The sequence below is a fragment of the Callithrix jacchus genome, chromosome 7 (assembly GCF_049354715.1).
Source record: "Callithrix jacchus isolate 240 chromosome 7, calJac240_pri, whole genome shotgun sequence".
Lineage (NCBI taxonomy): Eukaryota > Metazoa > Chordata > Mammalia > Primates > Cebidae > Callithrix > Callithrix jacchus.
Window position 1 is genome coordinate 47,961,924 of NC_133508.1, and position 22,690 is coordinate 47,984,613.

The 22,690-nt window shown below is 41.4% G+C and overlaps 1 protein-coding gene across 11 annotated transcripts in view; it reads left to right on the forward strand.

The window, feature by feature from the left end:
• The window catches only part of UBE4B (ubiquitination factor E4B), a 150,964-nt gene that overhangs the window by 56,834 nt on the left and 71,440 nt on the right, over positions 1-22,690 (forward strand). For 3 of the 11 annotated variants that reach the window (XM_054258751.2, XM_035307662.3, XM_035307663.3), the window contains 6 exons: positions 3,658-3,793; positions 9,777-9,864; positions 11,268-11,412; positions 13,967-14,195; positions 14,655-15,041; positions 15,656-15,814. In XM_054258751.2, coding sequence (XP_054114726.1) covers positions 3,658-3,793; positions 9,777-9,864; positions 11,268-11,412; positions 13,967-14,195; positions 14,655-15,041; positions 15,656-15,814 — 1,144 coding nt within the window. Of the gene's footprint in view, positions 1-3,657; positions 3,794-7,879; positions 7,957-9,776; positions 9,865-11,267; positions 11,413-13,966; positions 14,196-14,654; positions 15,042-15,655; positions 15,815-22,690 lie in introns of all 11 variants that reach the window. The other 8 variants (XM_078330335.1, XM_035307664.3, XM_078330334.1 and 5 more) reach the window with 4 other exon arrangements.

Here is a 22,690-nt window from a genome sequence, read left to right on the forward strand (position 1 = left end):
CTCCAAGGAGCAGTCCTGGTCTACTGACTAAGGAAAGGATATTCTGTCTTATGAATAGGAAGATCAAAGTCATTTTCTAATTCTTGCTGTTGGTTTTCTTATCCCAGTATTTAAGATACCATTATTGTTCTTCACAGACTTGAAATGTCATTTTATTTTATTTATTATTTTATTTTTGTTTATATATTTTTTTAGATGGAGTCTCACTCTGTTGCCCAGGCTGGCGTGCAGGAACATGATCTCGGCTCACTGCAACCTCTGCGTTCTGGGTTCAAGCAGTTCTCCTGCCTCAGCCTCCCAAGTAGCTGGGATTACAGACGCCTACCACCATGCCTGGCTAATTTTTATATTTTTAGTTAGAGATGGGGTTTCACCATGTTGGCCAGGTTGGTCTTGAACTCAGGTGATCCACCTGCCTTGGCTTCCCAAAATGTTAGGATTACAGGTGTAAGCCACTCCACCTGGCCGAATTTTATTATTTTAATTTTGGAACAGAGTCACCCTCTGCCACCCTGGCTGGAGGGCAGTAATGCAATCATGGCTCACTGCATGTCACCGAGGCTGGAGTGCAATGGCACTATCTTGGCTCACTGTAACTTCTGCCTACTGGGTTCAAGCATTTCTCCTGCCTCAGTCTCCAGAGTAGCTGGGATTACAGGTGCCAGCCACTATGCTCAGGTGATTTTTGTATTTTTGTAGAGATGGGGTTTCACCATGCTGTTGGCCATACTGGTCTTCAAATTCTGACCTCAGGTGATCTGCCCGCTTCGGCCTCCCAAAGTGTTAGGATTACAGGCGTGAGCCACTGTGCCCAGCTGCGAGACCCATCTCTTAAAAGAAAATAAGGAGGCTGGGCACTGTGTCACCTGTAATCTTAGCACTTTGAGAACCTGAGGCAGGTGGATCACCTGAGCTCAGGTGTTCAAGATCAGCCTGGCCAACATGGTTAAACACTTTCTCTACTAAAAGTACAAAAATCAGTGAGGCGTAGTAGTGCATGCCTGTAACCCCAGCTCCCCAGGAGGCTGAGGCATGAGAATTGCTTGAACCCGGGAGGTGGAGGTTGTGGTGAGCCGAGATCACGCCATTGCACCTCAACCTGGGCAACAAGGGTGAAACTCTGTCTCAAATAAGTAAATAAATAGATAGATAGATAGATAGACAGAATGAGTGGAATCCCATGGTGTTCAGAGATTGAGGAATACTTGTATACATAATAAATTTTTGCAATTGCTGCAGAATTGCACCACTTGACCCGAAATGTGAAGATCATGTGGAAGATCCAGGAAAAAATGAATTCACATGATCTCTTTGATGACTTATAAAAATATTACAAATGCAGTAGATTACACTGTGTGATACACACTGGTGCTCTATTACTACAGTATTATTGTACACATACTGTACTGTGTTACAGATATAGTTTTTAAAACAATTTATAATTATGAGTTTAATTTTAGCACTGGTTTTATAGGTAGAAATTTTAAAACCTGATTATTTGCTACCATAATGATCATTGAACTTTATTGATTAATTTTAACTTAAAAGTTGCTTGACTTACTTGTGATAGGTAAAATAATATTCTTCTAAGAACTTTGTTGATGCTGTTATTTATTCCTTTAATAAATATTTTTTTCAGAACTTACTTTGGGTTATATTTTTTGAAACTAATGAATTAAAAGTTGTTTGTTTTTTTTTTTTTTTTTTAGACAAAGTTTCGCTCTTGTTACCCAGGCTGGAGTGCAAGGGTGCGATCTCGGCTCACAGCAACCTCCGCCTCCTGGGTTCAAGCAATTCTCCTGCCTCAGCCTCCTGAGTAGCTGGGATTATAGGCACGCGCCACTGTGCCCAGCTAATTTTTTGTATTTTTAGTAGACACAGGGTTTCACCATGTTGACCAGGATGGTCTCAATCTCTTGACCTTGTGATCCACCCGCCTCAGCCTCCCAAAGTGCTGGGATTACAGGCGTGAGCCACCGTGCCCTGCCCAGAAAATTTAGCTTTTTATTTTCTTCATAAGTCCTGCGGAAGTTTTAATAAATTAGTACATGCAAAGAACTGCTTTCAAGAATGGATAAATATTTTGTAGTATTCTTCAACAAAGAGAAACATTAAAAGGTGGCAAATTTACTTTCATAGAATGCTGGAAGTGTTAAAATTGTATTTATTCAGTAATTGTTTTCGCTGCAAGTGGTAACTCTCAAGTTTCTCTGTTTTTTTTTTTTTTTTTGATTTTTTTTTTTTTTTTTTTTTTTTTTTTTTTTTGAGATGGAGTCCTGCTCTGTCACCCAGGCTGCAGTGCAGTGGCGCCATCTTGGCTCATTGCAACCTCTGCCTCCCAAGTTAATGCAATTCTCCTGCCCGAGCCTACCCATGTAGCTGGGATTACAGGTGTGTGCCATCACGCCTGGCTAATATTTGTATTTTCACCATATTGGCCATGCTGGTCTCAAACTCCTGACCTCAAGTGATCTGCCTTCCTCATCCTCCCAAAGTGCTAGGATTACAGGCGTGAGCCATCATGCCCAGCCAATGCTTTTTTTTTAAACGTGTCATTTTTCTTTCAGCTCCATAGGTATATATATTTTAAAGTATTTGCAAATGCTTGGGTAAACATTCTTCTGTTTTCATAGGAAGATATTCATTGAGTTAAAGTAAGTTTTAAAACTTCAATGTTAAACATGATTTTAAAGACATTGATGAGGAAATTGCTGTGAGAAATCGTCTGTCCCTATACTAATGACTGTAGTTTCACTGTACTGTAAGCTCTGTGAGGGCAACAAGTGTCAGGTTTTTAATTTCCACTAAGGTGTTCAATCAGTAAATGGATCAATCTGTATCAAAGGACATTGTTGAGTAGTCCACTTGTATTTTTTTTTACATTTTATTGCCACAATTTTAAACATACAGTAAAGTTGAGAGAATTTTGCAAGGAAGACCCATATACTCACCATCCAGATTCTATCATTAACATTTTATTATACTCGCTTCATCATGTTTTTCTGTAAGTTAATTAATATATCCTCTCGCTCTGTTGCCCAGGCTGGAGTACACTGGTGCAATCTTGGCTCACTGCAACCTCTGCCTCCCGTATTCAAGTGATTCTCCTGCCTCAGTCTCCTGAATAGCTGTGATTACAGGGACCCGGCTAATTTTTGTATTTTTAGTAGAGACGAGGTTTCATCATGTTTGCCAGGCTGGTCTTGAACTTCCAACCTCAGGTGGTCCACCTTCCTTGGCCTCCCAAAGTGTTGGTATTACAAGTGTGAGCCACTGCACTGGCCTGGTATATTAATATATTTTATTTACACTGCAAGGATTTTTCTGGACTATCATGGAAGTTAATTTGTATTTCTAATTTGTATTTGTGGACCATAGTTTGAATTGGTGCAAGAGAGGTGATAAGGAGTGAGTTTTAGGCATTAGGTGTAGCTGTTACTGACCTCATATGAAGTATATTGATAAGTTACGATTTCTTAGTAATGTTCCTATGATTTTAATATTGTCTCCAGCTTTTATATAACCTGATAGAAATTCCTAGATTGCTGCAATATCATGATGGTGTGACTGCAGATTGTGCGTGTTTACTGTCGCTATTACAAATAGCTTTAACGTTATTTCACATGGGGCTTCATTCTTACTATGTTTTCCGTCTAGGAGTAGCCCATCGAAGCCAGAGCAGTGAAGGAGTCAGTTCTCTCAGCAGCTCGCCCTCTAATAGCCTTGAAACACAATCTCAGTCTCTCTCACGTTCCCAGAGCATGGATATCGATGGAGTCTCATGCGAGAAAAGGTAAAGTGAAGCCAGTTTTCTTATATGCTGTTTTATTTAGGGAAAGAGAAAGATCCATTCACTTTAGTCACTAGTCCAGTAGTCACAAATTGCCAGCTAGAGACCATGCCATTCCTTAGCAAATTAGTGTCAAATTTATTAAATTTAAAGGTTGTGTATTATTCAGAATGTTCTTCATACTGTTGTTGCTGTTGTTGTTGTTGTTGTTGAGTCTTGCTCTGTTGCCCAGGCTGGAGCGTGGTGGTGCAATCTTGGCTCCACCTCAACCACCTGCCTCAGCCACCTGAGTAGCTGGGATATAGGCATGTGCCACCATGGCTGGCTGATTTTTGTATTTTTAATAGAGACAGGGTTTCACCGTGTTGGCCAGGCTTGTCTCAAACTCCTGGCCTCAAGAGATCTGCCTGCCTCAGCCTCCCAAAGGCCTGGGATTACAGGCATGAGCCACCATACCTGGCCCACTATACTTGTGTGTTAAATGTCTTTTATGAAATAATGGTGTAGTCAGTAAAAATAAAAAATGATTGTTCTCATTTTGTAAATATAAAGTTGGCAAGCATACGCCTTTCCCTAAAACTTTTACTGATGAATGAAATTTTAAAGTTTGGAATATTTCAGGTAGGTAAGCCAAATACCCTATTTTCTTCATAAGAATTAGGGTGTCTTGAAACAGCCCTCCTGTGTTTCATATGTACCAAAAGTGGGTGATAGAATGGCTGAGGTATTGATTACTTTAATGATTGAGCAAGTCAGACTCCTTAGATCTGGCTTCTCTGCCCTCAAGCAGTCCCGTCGGTTTGTGTCAGTGGGCTAAACAGATGAAAAGGGGAATCGAGTCTGGGTGCAGTGGCTCACGCCTCTAATCCCAGCACTTTGGGAGGCCAAGACAGCCATTCATTTGAGGTCAAGAGTCAGACACCAGCCTGGCTAACATGTTGAAATCTCGTATCTACTAAAAGTACAAAAATTATCGGGACATGGGACACGCACCTGTAATCCCAGCTAGTCAGGAGGCTGAGGCAGGAGAATCGCTTGAACCCAGGAAGTGATGGTTGCAGTGAGCCAAGATCACACCACTGTCCTTCAGCCTGAGCAACAGAGTGAGACTCTGTTTAAAAAAAAAAAAAAAAAAAAAAATTAATGACTGAATTTTTCTTGATAGTTGGTAAATGATAAGAATCTTCAGATTTAGGAAGCCTAATGAATCCCAAGCAGAATAAACAGAGAAAGTCGTATCTACACATTTTATAGTGAAATTATAGAACACCAGTGACAAAAACCTTTTTATTTATTTATTTAATAAATATCCCCACTCCTTGCAGAGAACAAGACCATTAAAGCAGCCAGAGAGAAAAGAGAGATTATCTGTAAAAGAAATCACAGCCAAATATCTCAATGATGGAGGCCAGAGGATGGCAGAATAACAGTTGAAAGAAAGTAACTGTCAACTGGGAAATGTGTACTCCTGTGGAACTGCCCCTTTTCTTTCTTTTTTCTGTTTTCTATTCTATTTTATTTATTTTGAGACAGGGTCTCACTCTGTCACCCAGGCTGAAGCGCAGTGGTGCAGAATCTCAGCTGACTGCAGCTTCTGCTTCCAGGATTTGAACATTCTCATGCCTCACCCTCCCTAGTAGCTGGGACTTCAGGTGCATGCTACCATGCCTGGCTAATTTTTTAATTTTTTTGGTAGAGACAAGGTTTCACCATATTGGCCAGGCTGGTCTTGAACTCCTGACTATTTTTTTGAGACAGGTTGCCACTCTTTTGCTTAGGCAGGAGTACCCTGCTACAGTCACGGCTCACTGCAGCCTTGTGAACCGTGCAGTCCTCCCACCTCAACCTCCAGAGTAGCTTGGATTATGGGCCTGTGCCACCATACCTGGTTAATTTTTAAATTTTTGATAGAGACAGGGTCTCCTTATGTTGCCCAGGCTGTTCTCAAACTCCTGGCCTCAAGTGATCTTCCTGCCCTTCCAAAGTGCTAGGACTGCAGGCATGAGCTACCACACCTGGTTTGGAACTGCTTAAAGCAAAGGGAAATGAAGACATTTACAGATTTAGACAAAAAACAAGCTGGGCCTGTTTTTTGAATTTTGGGTGTTTTAAAAAAACTTTTAATTTTAGTGGGTTACATAGTAGGTGTATATATTTAAGGGATATCTGAGATATTTTGGTACAGGCATGCAATCAATTTCCCTGACGTATAATAATTACATCAGGGAAAATTGGGTGTCCATCCCCTTAAGCATTTATCCTTTTTGTTACAAACAATCAAATTGTGTCTTTTATTTATTTATTTATTTTTTGGAGACGGAGTCTCACTCTGTCAGCCAGACTGGAGTGTCATGGTGCAGTCTTGGCTCACTGCATCTTCCCCCTCCCACGTTCAACCATTTCTTATACCTCAGCCTCCAGAGTAGCTGGGACTACAGGCACAGGCCACCACACCTAGCTAATTTTTGTATTTTTAGTACAGATATGGTTTCACCATGTTGGCCAGGCTGGTCTTGAACTCCTGACCTCAAGTGATCCACCACCCCCAGCCTCTTTTAGTCATTTTTAAATGTACAATTAAATTATTCTTGACTGTAGTACCTCTGTTGTACTATCAAATACTAGATCTTATTCATTCCTTCTGACTTTTATTTTTGATGCCCATTAACCATCCCTACTTCTCACTGCCTTTTTCATCTTCTGGTAACCAGCCTTCTATTCTCTTTCTACATGAGTTCTTTCATGATTTTGCCCTAATTCCAATGATCAATTTTATACATTTTTTCCAAGAATTAAAAAAAAAAAGTACACTTCAACTCAATTTATGAGGCTAATGTGACACTAATATTAAAACCATACAAGAATAATGTAAAAGGAGAAAAGTAACTATATGATATTCATACTCATGAATATAGTTGCAAAAATCTTAAAATGCGGACAAATTAAATACTACAATATATAACAACAACAACAACAAAAAACAGACAAAACTATTCTATGGGGTTAGATGCCAGGGCAATAATTACTGTGAGCTAGAACAGCAGGGATTGAGAGAATCACAACAGGGCTTTTGGAGTACTGGTAATATTCTGTTTCCTGATCTGGGTGCTGATTACATTGGTATGTTTTCTTTGTGGAAGTATATTTGGTCAAACATATCTGTGCACATTTCTGTACACATAATTTTTTTTTTTTTTTTTTTTTTTTGAGACAGAGTCTTGCTCTATCACCCAGGCTAGCATGCAGTGCATTTTTGTATTTTTAGTAGAGATGGAGTTTCACCTTATTGGCCAGGCTGGTCTCGAACTCCTTGCCTCATATGATCTACTGCCTCGGCCTCCCAAAGTACTGGGATTACAGGTGTCTTATATTTCAATTAAAAGTTTGCTTTAGGCCGGGCGCGGTGGCTCAAGCCTGTAATCCCAGCACTTTGGGAGGCCGAGGAGGGCGGATCACGAGGTCAAGAGATCGAGACCATCCTGGTTAACATGGTGAAACCCCGTCTCTACGAAAAAAAATACAAAACATTAGCTGGGCATGGTGGTGTGTGCCTGTAATCCCAGTTACTCAGGAGGCTGAGGCAGGAGAATTGCCTGAACCCAGGAGGCGGAGGTTGCGGTGAGCCGAGATCGCGCCATTGCACTCCAGCCTGGGTAACAAGAGCGAAACTCCATCTCAAAAAAAAAGTTTGCTTTAAAATAATACAATATAATATGATAAATTGATTTTAGGAATGCAAGGATGTACTGACATTAGAAAATCTATAAATATATTTACCGTAGTGTATGTTAAAAAGAAAATCCTTATAATGTTGGTAGTTGCATGAGTTTGCTAAAATTCCACATTAATTCATGATAAGTAAGCAAACGAACAGAAAGGAATATCCTTAAACTCACAGTGTGGCACAGACAAAGTTCACCAAATAGTCCACATGCTCCCCAGTGTTTCCCATTCTCTTTTACAGTTAGTTAGATTAGGGCCAAGTGACTAGTTCTGTTCAGTAGACTATGAACTAGAGTGACGTGTCACTTTTAGATGAAGGCAGTTGAGCCGATCTTCCTCCTCCATCCCTCTCTTCTCTTGCTCCAGTGACCTTGGAGGCTGTGTATTGCAGATGGCATAGATTAAAGATGGAGTAAGGATGCTTCACTCTCATCAGACTTTGTGTAAGCAAGAACTAAATCCTTACAGTGTTAAGCCTCTAAGATTTCAGAGGGTATGTCTTATGACAGTATAGACTGTCTTACTCTAATATAAAGGGCATCTACCAAAAAACGACAGTAGCTCTCATATTCAGTGGTGAGAAGTTAGCATCATTTTCTGTAAAATCAGCAATAAGAACAAGGATGACTGCTATTTCTTCTTGTATTCAGCAGTACAGTAAAACAAGTAAGGATTGGAATGGAAGAAATAGCAGTTATAGTTTGCAGATAAATTATTTACATGGTGGCTGGGTACAATGGGTCATGCCTGTAATCCCAGCACTTTGGGAGGCTGAGGTGGGCAGATCACAAGGTCAGGAGTTTGAGACCAGCCTGGCCAACATGGTAAAATTCTGTGTCTACTAAAAATACTTAAAAAATTAGCTGGGCATGGTGGCACATAGCTGTAATCCCAGCTACTCGGGAGGCTGAGGCAGGAGAATTGCTTCAACCTGGGAGATGGAGGTTGCAATGAACTGAGATCATACCACTGCACTCCAGCCTGGGTGACAGAGCAAGACTCTGTCTCAAAAAAAAAAAATTATTTACATGGTAAACTTTCTATGTATAAATAAACAAGTTGCTTATAAGAAGTGTATATTTAAAATCAGTTACATTCCTATCTGCCAACAACAAAAAATTAGAAAACTTAATTTTTAAAAAGGTACCATTTGCAATTTCATTAAAAAGTATTAACATATGGTACCTTGGAATAAATTTAGCAAAAGAAATGTAGAATTTTTTGGAGAAAAGTATTAAAGTTTACTGATAGTCCTTAAAGAAGGTCTTAATAGCTGGAGAGTAATAAAAACCTCAGTGACATAATTATATTACTTCTCTCTAATTTGATCTCTAAGAGTCAAAGAAATTCTGGTCAGAATCCCTGGAGGGTTTTAAAGGAATTTCTCAGGCTGATTCTTAAGTATGTATAGAAGAGGAAAGAGCAAAGGATGGCTAACACCCCTGAAAGTAGAAGAATAAGGTGGAAACATTGACTTAGCAGGTATCAAGACTTTGAAGTTTTATTAATTCAGAAGGAAGGGTATTGGTCAGGAACAGACACATTGTCTAACAGAACAGAAATTAGTCGTTTCTCATTAATGAAAATTGGACATGTGACATAAATTTCACATTAATGTAAAAAGCATGATCTTTCCAATAAATGGTGCTAGAGCAATTGTTTAATCGGGGGAAATAGTATGTACTTAACCAGTTTTTGTAATAAGCCTTCAGTTGAGTTTTTTATTTTCTTATTTACATTTTTAAAAAATTTTTATTAAATTTTGTTTTAGAGACAGAGTCTTGCTATGCTGCCTAGGCTGGAATACTGTGGTCATTCATAGGCACAGTAATAGTGCCGACAGCCTCAAACTTCTGGGCTAAAGTGATCCTCCAGCTTCAGCCTCCTTAAGTAGCTTGACTATAGGTGCATGCCACTGTACCTGGCCTGGTTAATTTTATGTCGTTTAAAAATAATAAAGAACCGACTTTAATGATACACTTTTTAAAAGTGAGCCCAAGAAAATGACAACTTAGGAAAAATATTTTCAACATGTATGAGAGACAGAATGTTTAGATCCTAATTTATGAAGAACTCTTAAAAATTAATAAGAAAAAAGATGGACCATCATCATTTTGCTTTCCTGATTGATTTAATTTATATATATATAAATTAAATCAATATTTTAATTTAATTGATATTTTAAAACTTTTCCTCAACCAGCAGCTACAGTGACATTGCATGGATTTATAAAAGGTAAAAGGCTTGTCTTTTGTACTTTAAGCATGTCCCAGGTAGATGTGGATTCAGGAATTGAAAACATGGAGGTTGATGAAAATGATCGAAGAGAAAAACGGAGCCTCAGTGATAAGGTTGGTAAGCGATGAAGCCCTTGGTACAGGTAAAATAAATAAAACCATTTCATGTCTTGTATCTATTAGCATGGGGCCACTCCAAATCAGGAAGTCCTAGGCAGGTGATTATTTTTATTCTTTTGAGGAAAAATGAATAACCTAGATTACCCTTATTATGGAAATGTAACTCACTCCTGTGATCTGATGTAATCCATCTGTTTCTGGTTCAGGGCCATGGTTTTGTCAGTAAATTTAGTTTGTAATAGGAACTAATTTAGAGGTAATTAGAGTTCTCTCTGTTGATCTTTTGCTTTTAAACAAGTAGGTCATCACATCTTTAGCAGTATTCTGAGGGAAATGACTGGGAATGAAGCAAGAATATGTAAAATCTAGTAGCAAGTGGAAAGTTTTTGAAAACATGAAGCCTTTATGTTTGATTACCACCTGAGCTTAGTGCTCTGCATTTAGGGTGTGTGTGTGTGTTTATATAGATAGATAATTATGTCACTTTCTGTTCAGTAAATTATTAGGAATCCTTTAGCAACACATGTTAATGATTATTAGAAGTTGCATTATAAACAAAAATAAAAAGAAAAAAGAAAAAAAAAAAAGAAGCACTGTAGCCTCATAGTGGTGCAGTGCTTTTTTTTGTATAGTTCTTTAATGTTTACAAAATTATATATGACATTTTATCTGTGATGGCGTGTAATGAGAAATGTTCCATTTTTGAAAAATTTCTGGAGGAAAATTGATTATGCACCTAGAATGTTAACCTGGTCCTGTGGAATTCAGAAAAGTAAATACATAGGATATGTACATCTTCTGTCACATTTTTTTTCTTGGTGACTTTTGGTAATGTCTTTGCTCTTTTTTTTTTTTTTTTTTTTTTTTTGAGACAGGGTCTCATTCTGTCACCCAGGCTAGAGTGCAGTGGCATGATCTCGGCTCACTGCAACCTCCACCTCCTGGGTTCAAGTGATGCCCCTGCCTCAGCCTCCCGAGTAGCTGGGAATACAGGCACCCGCCACCACGACCGACTAATTTTTTTATTTTTAGTAGAGACCAGGTTTCACTATGTTGGTCAGGGCTTGAACTCCTGACCTGAGATGATCCATCTGCCTCGGCCTCCCAAAGTGCTGGGATTATACTTGGGAGCCACTGCACCTGGCCATCTTCGCTCTTTTATGCTCCCCATAGATTGTACTGTAAGCTCATGAGACTTAGATGTTATAAGTTTGATGTCATAGTAACAGGCCTACTTTTCCCCTAATCAGTGGGATTATATTATGATCCCACATATTTCATGCATTTTAAAAATACCATCACTAATAATGAATGAAATCAGAATAACGTATTTCTGTTGAAGTACCTAATTCATACCTCTTATTTGAAATTAACCTGTAAGTCTTCTTCTTCACCAGGAGCCTTCCTCGGGCCCTGAAGTATCTGAAGAGCAGGCCTTACAGCTGGTCTGTAAGATCTTTCGTGTCTCTTGGAAGGACCGGGACAGAGATGTCATCTTTCTTTCTTCTCTTTCTGCACAGTTTAAGCAGAACCCAAAAGAAGGTAGGAATCTAGCTCAGCAGTCTTACTGCAGAGTACTTAACAAGAAAATTAGACATGAGATCTTTGTCCTCCCCCATTATCCACATTCACTCCATCTTGCTCTTGGGTTATATTTTTGATGACAGGGAAGCATCTTGATGAGGACACAGCTGTGTGGCCACTTTCTTCCGTTTCCACTGATCTTATTGATAACTTACTTTTCACTTTATGATTTCTACAAAACTATGTAAATAAGTTAATGGTCTCCATTTTCTCAGGGTTGGAATTTTTCCCTTTGTTGTAAGAAGGTGCTTAGAGCATAACCTCCTTTTTTTTTTTTTTGGTGAGACAGAGTCTTATTCTGTCATCAAGCTGAAATGCAGTGGCACAATCTCGGCTCACTGCAACCTCTGCCTCCTGTGTTCCAGCAGTTCTCCTGCCTCACCCTCCCAAGTAGCTGGGACTACAGGTGCATGCCACCACACCCAGCTAATTTTTGTATTTTTAGTAGAGACGAGGTTTCACCATGTTGGCCAGGATGGTCTCGATCTCTTGACCTCGTGATCTACCTGCCTCAGCCTCCCAAAGTGCTGGAATTACAGGCTTGAGCCACCGAGCCCAGGCTTACCTCCTCTTATGAAGTAGAGTTACACTGGGTGGTCTCCAGGGATCCTGAGAGATTTCTTCTGTATGACCCTACCTGCTTTAAGTGCCTATGAAGCCATTACAGTGGAATTGATCTATTTGGTTAAATTGCTTAGCAAGATAGGACATAATGACATTTTGCTATGTTTCCGGTGTTCTACTGTAAGAGGCCCCTCTTGTAACAAAATAATAAAACTCTTAGCAAGATATCAGCATCATAGGGCATTATGACTTTTCTTTACAGCAGTCATTTGGAATGCAGCAGAGGTATGGGAGGTATGCTGGAGTGGTTTTTTTGCCTCACTGGAATATAACCTCCCTCATGGTAGGGATTTTTTTTTTTTTTTTTGAGGCGGAGTTTTGCTCTTGTTACCCAGGCTGGAGTGCAATGGCGGGATCTCAGCTCACCGAAACGTCCACCTCCTGGGTTCAGGCAATTCGCCTGCCTCAGCCTCCCGAGTAGCTGGGATTACAGGCACACGCCACCATGCCCAGCTAATTTTTTGTATTTTTAGTAGAGACAGGGTTTCACCATGTTGACCAGGATGGTCTCGATCTCTTGACCTTGTGATCCACCTGCCTTGGCCTCCCAAAGTGCTGGGATTACAGGCATGAGCCATGGTAGGGATTTTTGTCTGTTTTACTCATTGATATATCCCCAGTTCCTGGAAGGATATATTGCACGAATTAGTCCCTCAGTAGATACATTTTAAATGGCTGAGTGACTACCAGGAAGATTACCTTTCCCTTTTCTATGATGCCCATCTTCTGGGGAGGGAAACAAAGTCCTTTGTGTTTCTGGAGGGTGGATAAGACTTTCTGATTTTACTGGCATCTTCTTATTGACTCTGCTCATGGAGCAGACCATGTCTCTTAAGATTCTGCTACTTCTTATTCTTATTAGAAATCTTAAGATTCCAAATCTATCTTACACATGTAAGTGGTAATTTTAAATAACCAAATTAGATAAAATTTCCATGAGTTAAATTTTCTTTTAGTGATATTTAAAATGTATCTAAAGACCAACAGTAAATCAACTGGAAGCTGCCAAGAATAAGAAGGTGTTCTACTGTAAGAGGCCCCAGACTAGCATTTGCTCCTGAAAGCCAGGTAGTGACTAGATATTGGACCCTTTATAAAATCTTTTGAACCTTGGACTTAATAGTTTTATTACTGTATATGAAATGTGTCTAGACTAAGAAATATTAACCCAGTTGTAATTGTAGTATAATAAAGTAACCTCTGTGGTTGGGAGTAGCTTCTTTTTTTTTTTTTTTTTTTGAGAAAGGGTCTTACTCTGTTGCCCAGGCTGGAGTGCAGTGGCATGATCTCAACTCACTGCAACCTCCACCTCCCAGGTTCAAGCAATTTTCCTGCCTCAGCCTCCCAAGTAGCAGGGATTACAGGCACTCGCCACCACGCCCGGCTAACTTTTGTATTTTTAGTAGAGACAGGGTTTTACCATGTTGGTCAGGCTGGTCTTGAACTCCTAACCTTGTGATCCGCCCAGCCCAAAGTGCTGGGTTTACAGCCATGAGCCACCACGCCCGGCCTAGCTCCATTTACAGTTAATATACATCAGCATTCTCTCATTGACTCTACCACAATATTTTTTTCTTAATAAACTTTTAATTTTGGAATAGTTTCAGCGAATGCAAGGAGTTCCTATGTATACTTTTTTCAGTTTCCCCTGATGTTAATACCTTATATAAGCATGGTACATTTGTCAAAACTAAGAAATTATTACTAACTAAACACAAGGCTTTATTTAAGTTGCACCAGGTTTTCCACTAATGTCCTTTTTTCCATTGCAGAATCCAAACCAGGATACTGCATCAAACCACTTGGGGTCAGTTTGGCTTATTTGAGGGCTGTGTACATGAAGAACTGTGTATAACCTGTTCTTTATTCTTTATTCTCTTTCCAACAGTGTTCTCCGATTTTAAGGACTTGATTGGTCAGATTTTAATGGAAGTGCTAATGATGTCCACTCAGACTAGAGATGAAAACCCATTTGCCAGTCTGACAGCTACATCACAGCCAATTGCTGCAGCAGCACGGTCGCCAGACAGAAATCTCCTGCTAAACACTGGCTCCAATCCGGGAACAAGCCCCATGTTCTGCAACGTGGGTTCCTTTGGCACCAGCTCTTTGTCTAGGTCAGTGTGGTTCTCTTTGCACAGCTAACGGCTAGTAAGAGTCATGAAGTACACAGGTGAAGGGAATATTTGTTTACAATGTTGATCTGTGCCATAGAGGGTATGGCATGTATCATATTTGGGGAAGTGGTTTTAGTCACTGAAAGTGGAACTCTCTTTTTCAGATTGTTATTTTTTGGCTCTCTATGGTTAAGCTATTGGTAGATTAAATTTTAGAACCAGTTGGCTGTGTGTACTACGTCGTTCTTTGAACGGGGCCTTTACTGTCCTGTAAGTGATCTAGTCTCTAGATCAGTAGAGCAATAAGATTGCAATTATTTAGATGTTTATCTGATAGATCTGTATACTTAAACCAAAATGACCCTATCCTTGAAAGCTTGATGTTTTCTCGTTTAGTTAGTTATCTCAAATTTTTCTTTGATTTTTCTCTTCTTTCCTCCCTTTTCTCAACTCCTTTAGCCTCTATGAAACTAGTCCGGCTCCCACTCCCAGTTTCTGGAGCTCTGTGCCCATGATGGGCCCGTCTTTTGCCTCACCTTCCCGTGCAGCCAGCCAGTTGGCTGTGCCTTCCACTCCCCTCAGTCCTCATAGTGCAGCCTCTGGAACTGCTGCAGGAAGCCAGCCCTCATCCCCACGGTATCGCCCCTACACTGTCACTCACCCGTGGGCATCCTCAGGCATCTCCATTCTGTCAACCTCCCCAAGTCCCCCTGCTCTCACCAGTAACCCCCAAGCAGTGCCTGCCAGCAGTTCCAGACAGAGGCCCAGCAGCACCGGTCCACCCCTACCACCCGCCTCACCCAGTGCCACGAACAGACGCCCCTCCTCCCTGAGGATCTCTCCTAGGTATTTATCCTGCAGGAGAATTGCGTGTGTGTTTGCTGTGCAGGGAAAGGAGATTAACACAGTTTGGAAGAACTGCTGTGTGACACTGACTCTGTTTAATTGTTGTTGTTTTGGGTTTTTAACCTGTGTGGCTAACTAGTTTGGTAGGCACGTAACCTGAGATAATGCCGGAAAGTTTGGATTGCTCTATTATAATTCCCTTTCTTCCCTTTGAGAGTTGGGGGTCACAGGAACCCTTTTTGGCTTTTTGTCCTGTTGCCAGTGGTAATTGAAATGGAGTCAGACCAACAGGGTGTGGGAGCAAATCTGGGCCTGGTGTTTTTTACTTCTGGTGAGTGGGGTGGGTCGGTTCACGCCCTGACATGTTGAGTTTTAGTTATGCATAAGTTCGGTCTCTTAGAAGGAAGCAGTATCAGAATTCCATGAATCCAGTGGCCCCTTCTCTCAAATGTACCTATATGTGTTTTTATAATTTAGGTGAATTATGTTTCTGCATGTCAGTGGACAGAAGTTTTAGTGTAAGATTTATTTAAAAGGTCAGCATTTGCAAAAGTTTCTCCTCCTCTTGTTTTTCCTTTGTTCTCTGATGGCCTTTTTTGCTTTTGTTGTGGTAGTATGTACGACAATCCTTTCTCCTTCCTCTTCCTCGCACTTTCTGGGGACAGTAGTGATGAAGAAGATGAAGAAGATGATGATGATGATGGTGATGGTGATGGTGATGATGAAGGTGGTGGTGGTGGTGATGATTTTTCTTATGTCCAGTTTGGGTCCAGGTATCAGAGGAATGGAGTCTTACCCCTGCATGTGCATAGATGTGCATAGATGCTTAGGAACTAACTACTATAAGCTCTAACAAGGGGTGCGCTTTGAATCCAGGCAGGATAGGGTGGAATGAGGTGGGCTTGAGAGTGTATTGACATGTTCAGACCTTTTCATGGGATAAAGTAACACATAGAAGAACTAACTTCCCTCCTTCCTTCCTTCCTTCCTTCCTTCCTTCCTTCCTTCCTTCCTTCCTTCCTTCCTTCCTCCCTCCCTCCCTCCCTCCCTCCCTCCCTCCCTCTTTCCTTCCTCCACTCCTCTTCCTCCTTCCCCCCTCCCCTCCGCTCCCCTTCCCTTTCCTCCCCTCCTTCTCTCTTTTTTCTTTTTCTTTTCTTTCTTTCTCTTTTTTTTTTTCCTGACAGTTTCACTCTTGTTGCCCAAGCTGGAGTGCAGTGGCACAATCTTCACTCACTGCAACCTCTGCTTCCTGGGTTCAAGCGATTCTCCTGCCTCAGCCTCCTGAGTAGCTGGATTACAGGCGCCTGCCACCTCACCCAGCTAATTTTTGTATTTTTAGTAGAGACAGGGTTATGCCATGTTGTCCAGGCTGGTCTTGAACTCATGGCCTCAGGTGTTCTACCCTCCTCAGCCTCCCAAATTGCTCGGATTATAGGTGTGAGCCACCATGCCTGGCCTGAGAATTTTTGTAGTTGTTACCTGGCAAGTTTGGAGGAAAACTTATGTATAATCATTATTCAAAAGCATGAAAACAGATTAAAGATCAGTCGTCAAGTTTATCTACCTTTAGATCTAAAACGAGAGACCCTTTATTTATCTATTGCAAGAATGTTATTGTGAACTACCAGATGTGACAACTTGTACTCTCTCAGGCCTGTTTTCTTAAGTACAGTTGCATGGATTGCTGCTATTTAGGAGTGGGAGAGGGGGTGGGATTTGGTGTGTGTATGTATGTGTTCCTTTCTCTTCCCCCCCACCCCCCACCCGTTCACCCCATCAAGTTCAGTCTGGGCAGTCCATCAGAGAGCATCCAAGGTCGTACTGTCTGGTATAACTGTGATTCTGCTTTCATGTCTGGCCTTAAATTTCTCTAAGCACTTCCTGGACCTCAGTGAAACCAGACCCCATTTGTTTAAAGAGCCTTTAAAATGACCGCAGAGGCTGAAATATAGTTCCAGGTATTGCAGAATGTTTACCCCTGGAAACCGAGTGAAAAACACTACTTGGGTTTTGTAGGTGACATTGGGCAAAGGAATATAATAGCACCTTCCTTCTAATCTTCTGACTCATTGTCTTACAGTTTTGCTCTTAAATTGAAGTTTCCTCTGGACTGAGTTGGTGTTGGTACCCAGCACTGTTCAAAAATACCTCCAGGCTATAAATAGAGACTGCAGTAGAATTAGGTACACTTCATTCAATTTGATGGTGTTCAGAAGAATCATCAGAGAATATACAAAGAGACAGAACAATGTTGATACGAGGTTGAATATTGATTCAGGAAGGTTGATATTTGTATTATGTTGAACATTTTATCACTATTTCTCAAGTAAATTTCCCAGAGGGGAAAGTGTCTTTTTCATGTAGATCAAATTCTGTTGCATGACGGTAGTAGTAAAGCGGGCATCCTTCCCAGGAGCCGGTTTCCACAGGGCAAAAGTGCTTGTTACCTGTTTTACTGTAAACGATCTGTGGGAGAAAGTCTCTCTCCTTGGCTTATTTAGTTGTGACTCTCTCTAACAACTATATCAGATTGTATACTGCTTTTACTAATACCTCTCTTTCTGGACTTCTAACACTCAACCTGGCCTCAGATCTAAATCCTCTACCTGCTAGGAGGAATAAAATTTACCGAGTGTATAAAAATAGCTACAAATACTCATGGAGTGTCGTGTGCCAGATTCGGGGTCAGCGCTGTGCAACGTCAGCTCCTTTACTCCTCGCTGTAGCCTGCTATGAGGAAGTGGAGGGGTGGGGGGTGGACAAGAGGATCAAAGTCACAGAACTGCATTCAGACTCGAGCATCCTGAATCCAGGCTCAGGTTCTTTACCACCACACCGTGCTGCCACCCACTTTTCCTTTTTGCCCAGATAGGTCTTGTTTGCTTGTGCCTTACTACTGATTTTGCTGCCGAGAGTCTGTGCATGTAGTCGGTTTCTTTGGCAAGGAAGTGCCAGCATTTCGCTCCTTAATTACAAAACGCCATCCCAGTCAGTTGGTGTGTCCCTTGTGGCTGTTACAGTGAACTGTGATCATCCAGATTTTGACAGTTTATAGGTTCTTAGTTGATATGAAAAAAAGAATGCCACAGAATAGGTAAAAATACATAACTATTTAAACAGAGAAGAACTGAGGGTTCTTCTAAGTAGGGTTAGAGCCAAGAAGAGCTAGCAAAAAATCTTATTTTTTGCTGGGCACGGTGGCTCACACCTATAATCCCAGCACTTTGGGAGGCTGAGGCGGATGGATCAAGAGGTCAAGAGATCGAGACCATCCTGGCCAACATGGTGAAACCCCGTCTCTACTAAAAATACAAAAATTGCTGGGTGTGGTGGCGCACGCCTGTAGTCCCAGCTACTTGGGAGGCTGAGGCAGGAGAATTGCTTGAACCCGGGAGGCAGAGGTTGTGGGGAGTCGAGATCTCGCCATTGCACTCCAGTCTGGGTAACAAGAGTGAAACTCCGTCTCGCTCTTTTTTTTTTTTTTTTTTTTTTTTTGAGGCAGAGTCTTGCTTTGTCACCCAAGCTGGAGTGCTATGGAGTGATCTCGGCTCACCGCAACCTCCGCCTCCCGGGTTCAAGCAATTCTCCTGCCTCAGCCTCCCGAGTAGCTGGGACTACAGGCGTGCGCCACCACACCCAGCAATTTTTGTATTTTTAGTAGAGACAGGGTTTCACCATGTTGGCCAGAATGGTCTCGAACTCCTGACCTCAGGTGATCCACCCGCCTCGGCCTCCCAAAGTCTCAAACTCTTGACCTCAGGTGATCTGCCCACCTCGGCCTCCCGCAGTGTTGGGATTACAGGCTTGAGCCACTGCGTCCAGCCAAAACCTTGTAGTAGTCAGCAAAGAAATAGTATTTTCCTTCCCGCTTTCTAATTGATCTTCCCAAAATTTTGTTTACTCTGAAGTAAGCAATTTTACCACCAACTTCTTACTTGGTAAGACTTATGTCATAGAAGAAAGAATCATCAGGGGTTGGATCACTCTCTTCATCTGCTGGCCCAGCGGAGTTGATGTCTATTTAGCTATTTATAGGGGTAATAATAAGGATTAATTTTAAAAAGGTAAAACAGTGCGCCTGTAGTCCCAGCTACTCAGGAGGCTGAGGCGGGAAAATTGCTGGAACCCAGGAAGCAGGATTGCAGTGAGCTGAGGTTGTGCCACTGCACTCCAACCTGGCACCTGGTGACAGAGCAAGACTCTGTCTCAAAAAAAAAAAAAAATTCCTTCTGTAATGTTTTGCAGACTTCTGAGAAAAGAACTGTATGAATTCTAAGGAACTGCTTTTTGCAGGAGTGGCAAAAGTGAGCGAAGTGAGAATTACAGGGTGTGAAAAGATAACTGTTAGATGCTGGGCTTAATGCATGGGTGATGAAATAATCTGTACAACAGACCTCCTTAACTGGAATTTGCCCGTGTAACAAACCTTCACATGTACCCCAAACCCAAAATAAAAGTAAATCAATAAGTCAATAAATAAAAACTGGAAGTTGATCTGGAAAAAAAAAAGAAAGGTATCTTGTGATAAAGATACCAGAGAGGTTATCCTGAGGAAAATGTTTCTAATTGTTTCCTAGGAAGCTGATGACTAGAAAGAAATTTGGTGGTTTTGTGTTTGTTTTGTAACTGTGTAGATATTTCAGTGAAGGAGGTCAAATCTTGAACGTCATGAGCCTTATGTGAGTAGACAAAGGGAAAATTAGTGAATAGTGAAAACATTGACATTCAACCTCTTCTTTTTGCTGATTATCACTGCTTGGGGATGAAACACAGAAATGGTGGAAAAGAAATCCTTGTGGCCGGGCACAGTGGCAAGCACAGGTAATCCTACCACTTTGGAGGCTGAGGTGGGAGGCTTGCCTGAGCCCAGGAGTTAGAGGCTACAAGTGAGTCATGATGATGCCACTGTACTCCAGCCTACTCCAGCCTGGGTGACAGAGTGAAACCCTCTCTCTGTCTGTCTCTCTTTCTGATGAAACCCTGTCTGTCACACACACACACACACACACACACACACACACACACACACGAAACCCTCCACCATGTGTATCCCTAAAATCCTCCAGTGATTTCCCTTCTCACACAGAGTAAAATCCAAAGCCTCTTACCATGGTCTGCAAGACCCTACATCTCATGTATACTCTACATACTATACACACACACATACACATACACTCCCATATGCTACACACATGTACCCCACGTCAAGCACACATGCACACACATGCCCCATTCTAATTTAATCTCCCTCTACTCTTTCCCTAGCTCATACACTGGGCTCCTCCTGCTCTTTGCACGTAATAGTTCCTCCTGCCTTAGGCCTTTGTACTTGTTTCTCCCCTTCCGACCACTCTCCCTTCAGGATAGCTGTGTGGCTGGCTCTCACTCTCCTAATCTCTTTCAGAGGGTGGTCCCTGACCTCATTATATCACACATTGTATAGAACACACATGCACTATGTCAGGCGCGGTGGCTCACGCCAGTAATCCCAGCACTTTGCCTGCCAAGGCAGGCAGATCATGAGGTCCAGAGATTGAGATCATCCTGGCCAATATGGTGAAACCCTGTCTCTACTAAAAACACAAAAATTAGCTGGGTATGGTGGCATATGCCTGTAGTCCCAGTTACTCGGGAGGCTGAGGCAGGAGAATCGCTTGAACCCGGGGAGCAGAGTTTGCAGTGAACCGAGATCGCACCACTGCACTCCAGCCTGAGAGAGATGTCATCTCAAAAAAAAAACAACCCACACATATGCATGCTGTTCCTCATTGTCTGTCTGGTTCCGTGCACTATACCAGGACCTACAGCAGTGCCTAGAACACAGAAGGTCCCTTAGCAACATTTATTCAATGAATTTATAGTACTTAAACCTGAACAGCTCTGACTTTGCCTTGCTACAAGACAATGCAAGGCCAGCCATGGTTGCTAACACCTGTAATCCCAGCAGTTTGGGAGGCTGAGGTGGGCGGATCACCTGAGGTCAGGATTTCAAGACCAGCTTGGCCACCATGGCGAAACTCCATCTCTACTAAAAAGATAAGTTTGCCAGGTGTTGTGGGATGTGCCTATAATCCCAGCTACTAGAGAGGCTGAGGCATGAGAATCAGTTGAACCCGGGAGGTGGAGGTTACAGTGAGCCAAGATCACACTACCGCACTCCATCCTGGGCGACAGAGCAAGACTCTATCTTAAAACAAACAAACAAACAAAAAACCCAAAAAACAAAAATACAAATTATGAAGTCTGCATTTGAGAAATCAGTAAATGGGAGGGTCCTTATAGAAGAAACTAGAAACAGAGTCTCTTTAAGGGCAAGTTTTATTGGTGCATTTAAAATGGGAGTCAGCCTGCACAGATCTGATGGATGTGTAATTCCTAGGCGCATTTTCACTGTGGCTTCAGAGGATGCAGCTCTGTTTCCATTATGTGAAGTAATTACATGGTTACATTGGACTGCTAATGTAGTTATCAAAAAATGATATGCATATTTTCCCAGCGAGAGGTATAATTTTTTAGATGCTCTTAGGACTTAAATAAGACATATTTCCAAGAATTTAGGATGTCACAGTTGTAAAAGCATCATGAATTTTGTAACAGCTTTCTGAGGGAAAATATTAAATACTGTTTTAAACATTTAGAAATATATATATATATATATATTTTTTTTTTTTTTTGAGATGGAATTTTGCTCTTGTTACCCAGGCTGGAGTGAAATGGTGCGATCTCGGCTCACTGCAACCTCCGCCTCCTGGGTTCAGGCAATTCTCCTGCCTCGGCCTCCTGAGTAGCTGGGATTACAGGCACACGCCACCATGCCCAGCTATTTTTTTGTATTTTTAGTAGAGACGGGGTTTCACCATGTTGAACAGGATGATCTCAATCTCTTGACCTCGTGATCCATCCACCTTGGCCTCCCAAATTGCTGGGATTACAGGTGTGAGCCACTGTACCCGGCCTCATATATATATATTTTTAGCTACAGTCTTGCTCTGTCTCCTAGGCTAGAGTGCAGTGGCATGATCTCAGTTCACTATAACTTTCATCTCCCAGGTTCAAGCAAATCTCATTCCTCAGCCTCCCAATAGCTGAGATTACAGGTGTGCACCACCACACCTGCGTAATTTTTATGTTTTTATTAGAGACGGGGTTTCTTCACCACATTGGCCAGGCTGGTCTCAAACTCCTGACCTCAAGCGATCCACCCACCTCAGCCTCCCAAAGTGAAGAAATATTTCTTCATAGCATAAATGTATACCTGGAAACTATATACCATTTTCTCCTTTAGTATCACACTCAAAATTTGAATCTACCTCTTTCAGTTTAAATCTAAAAATTCTTGTAAATCAGTTTTTGACCACTGACACTTATGCTTGTGTTAGAGAAACTGGCCGCTTTTCTTACATGTGATCATGATTTACTCTTTTAACATCAAACCTTTAGGATTGATGTTAAAATTTTGAAACATATAGACAAATACTGAGGTTCATGCTGCATTTCCTGTTTGGTTAAAGTTTTGTTTCACTTTTTCCTCCTCTCCTCTTCAGAGTCAGCTTATTTGGTGCCTGGCTGGTGATCACCATGTTAGTCCATTTGCAATGCCATACAGAAAGGGCAATTTATAACAAAAAGAGGTTTAATTGGCTCACAGT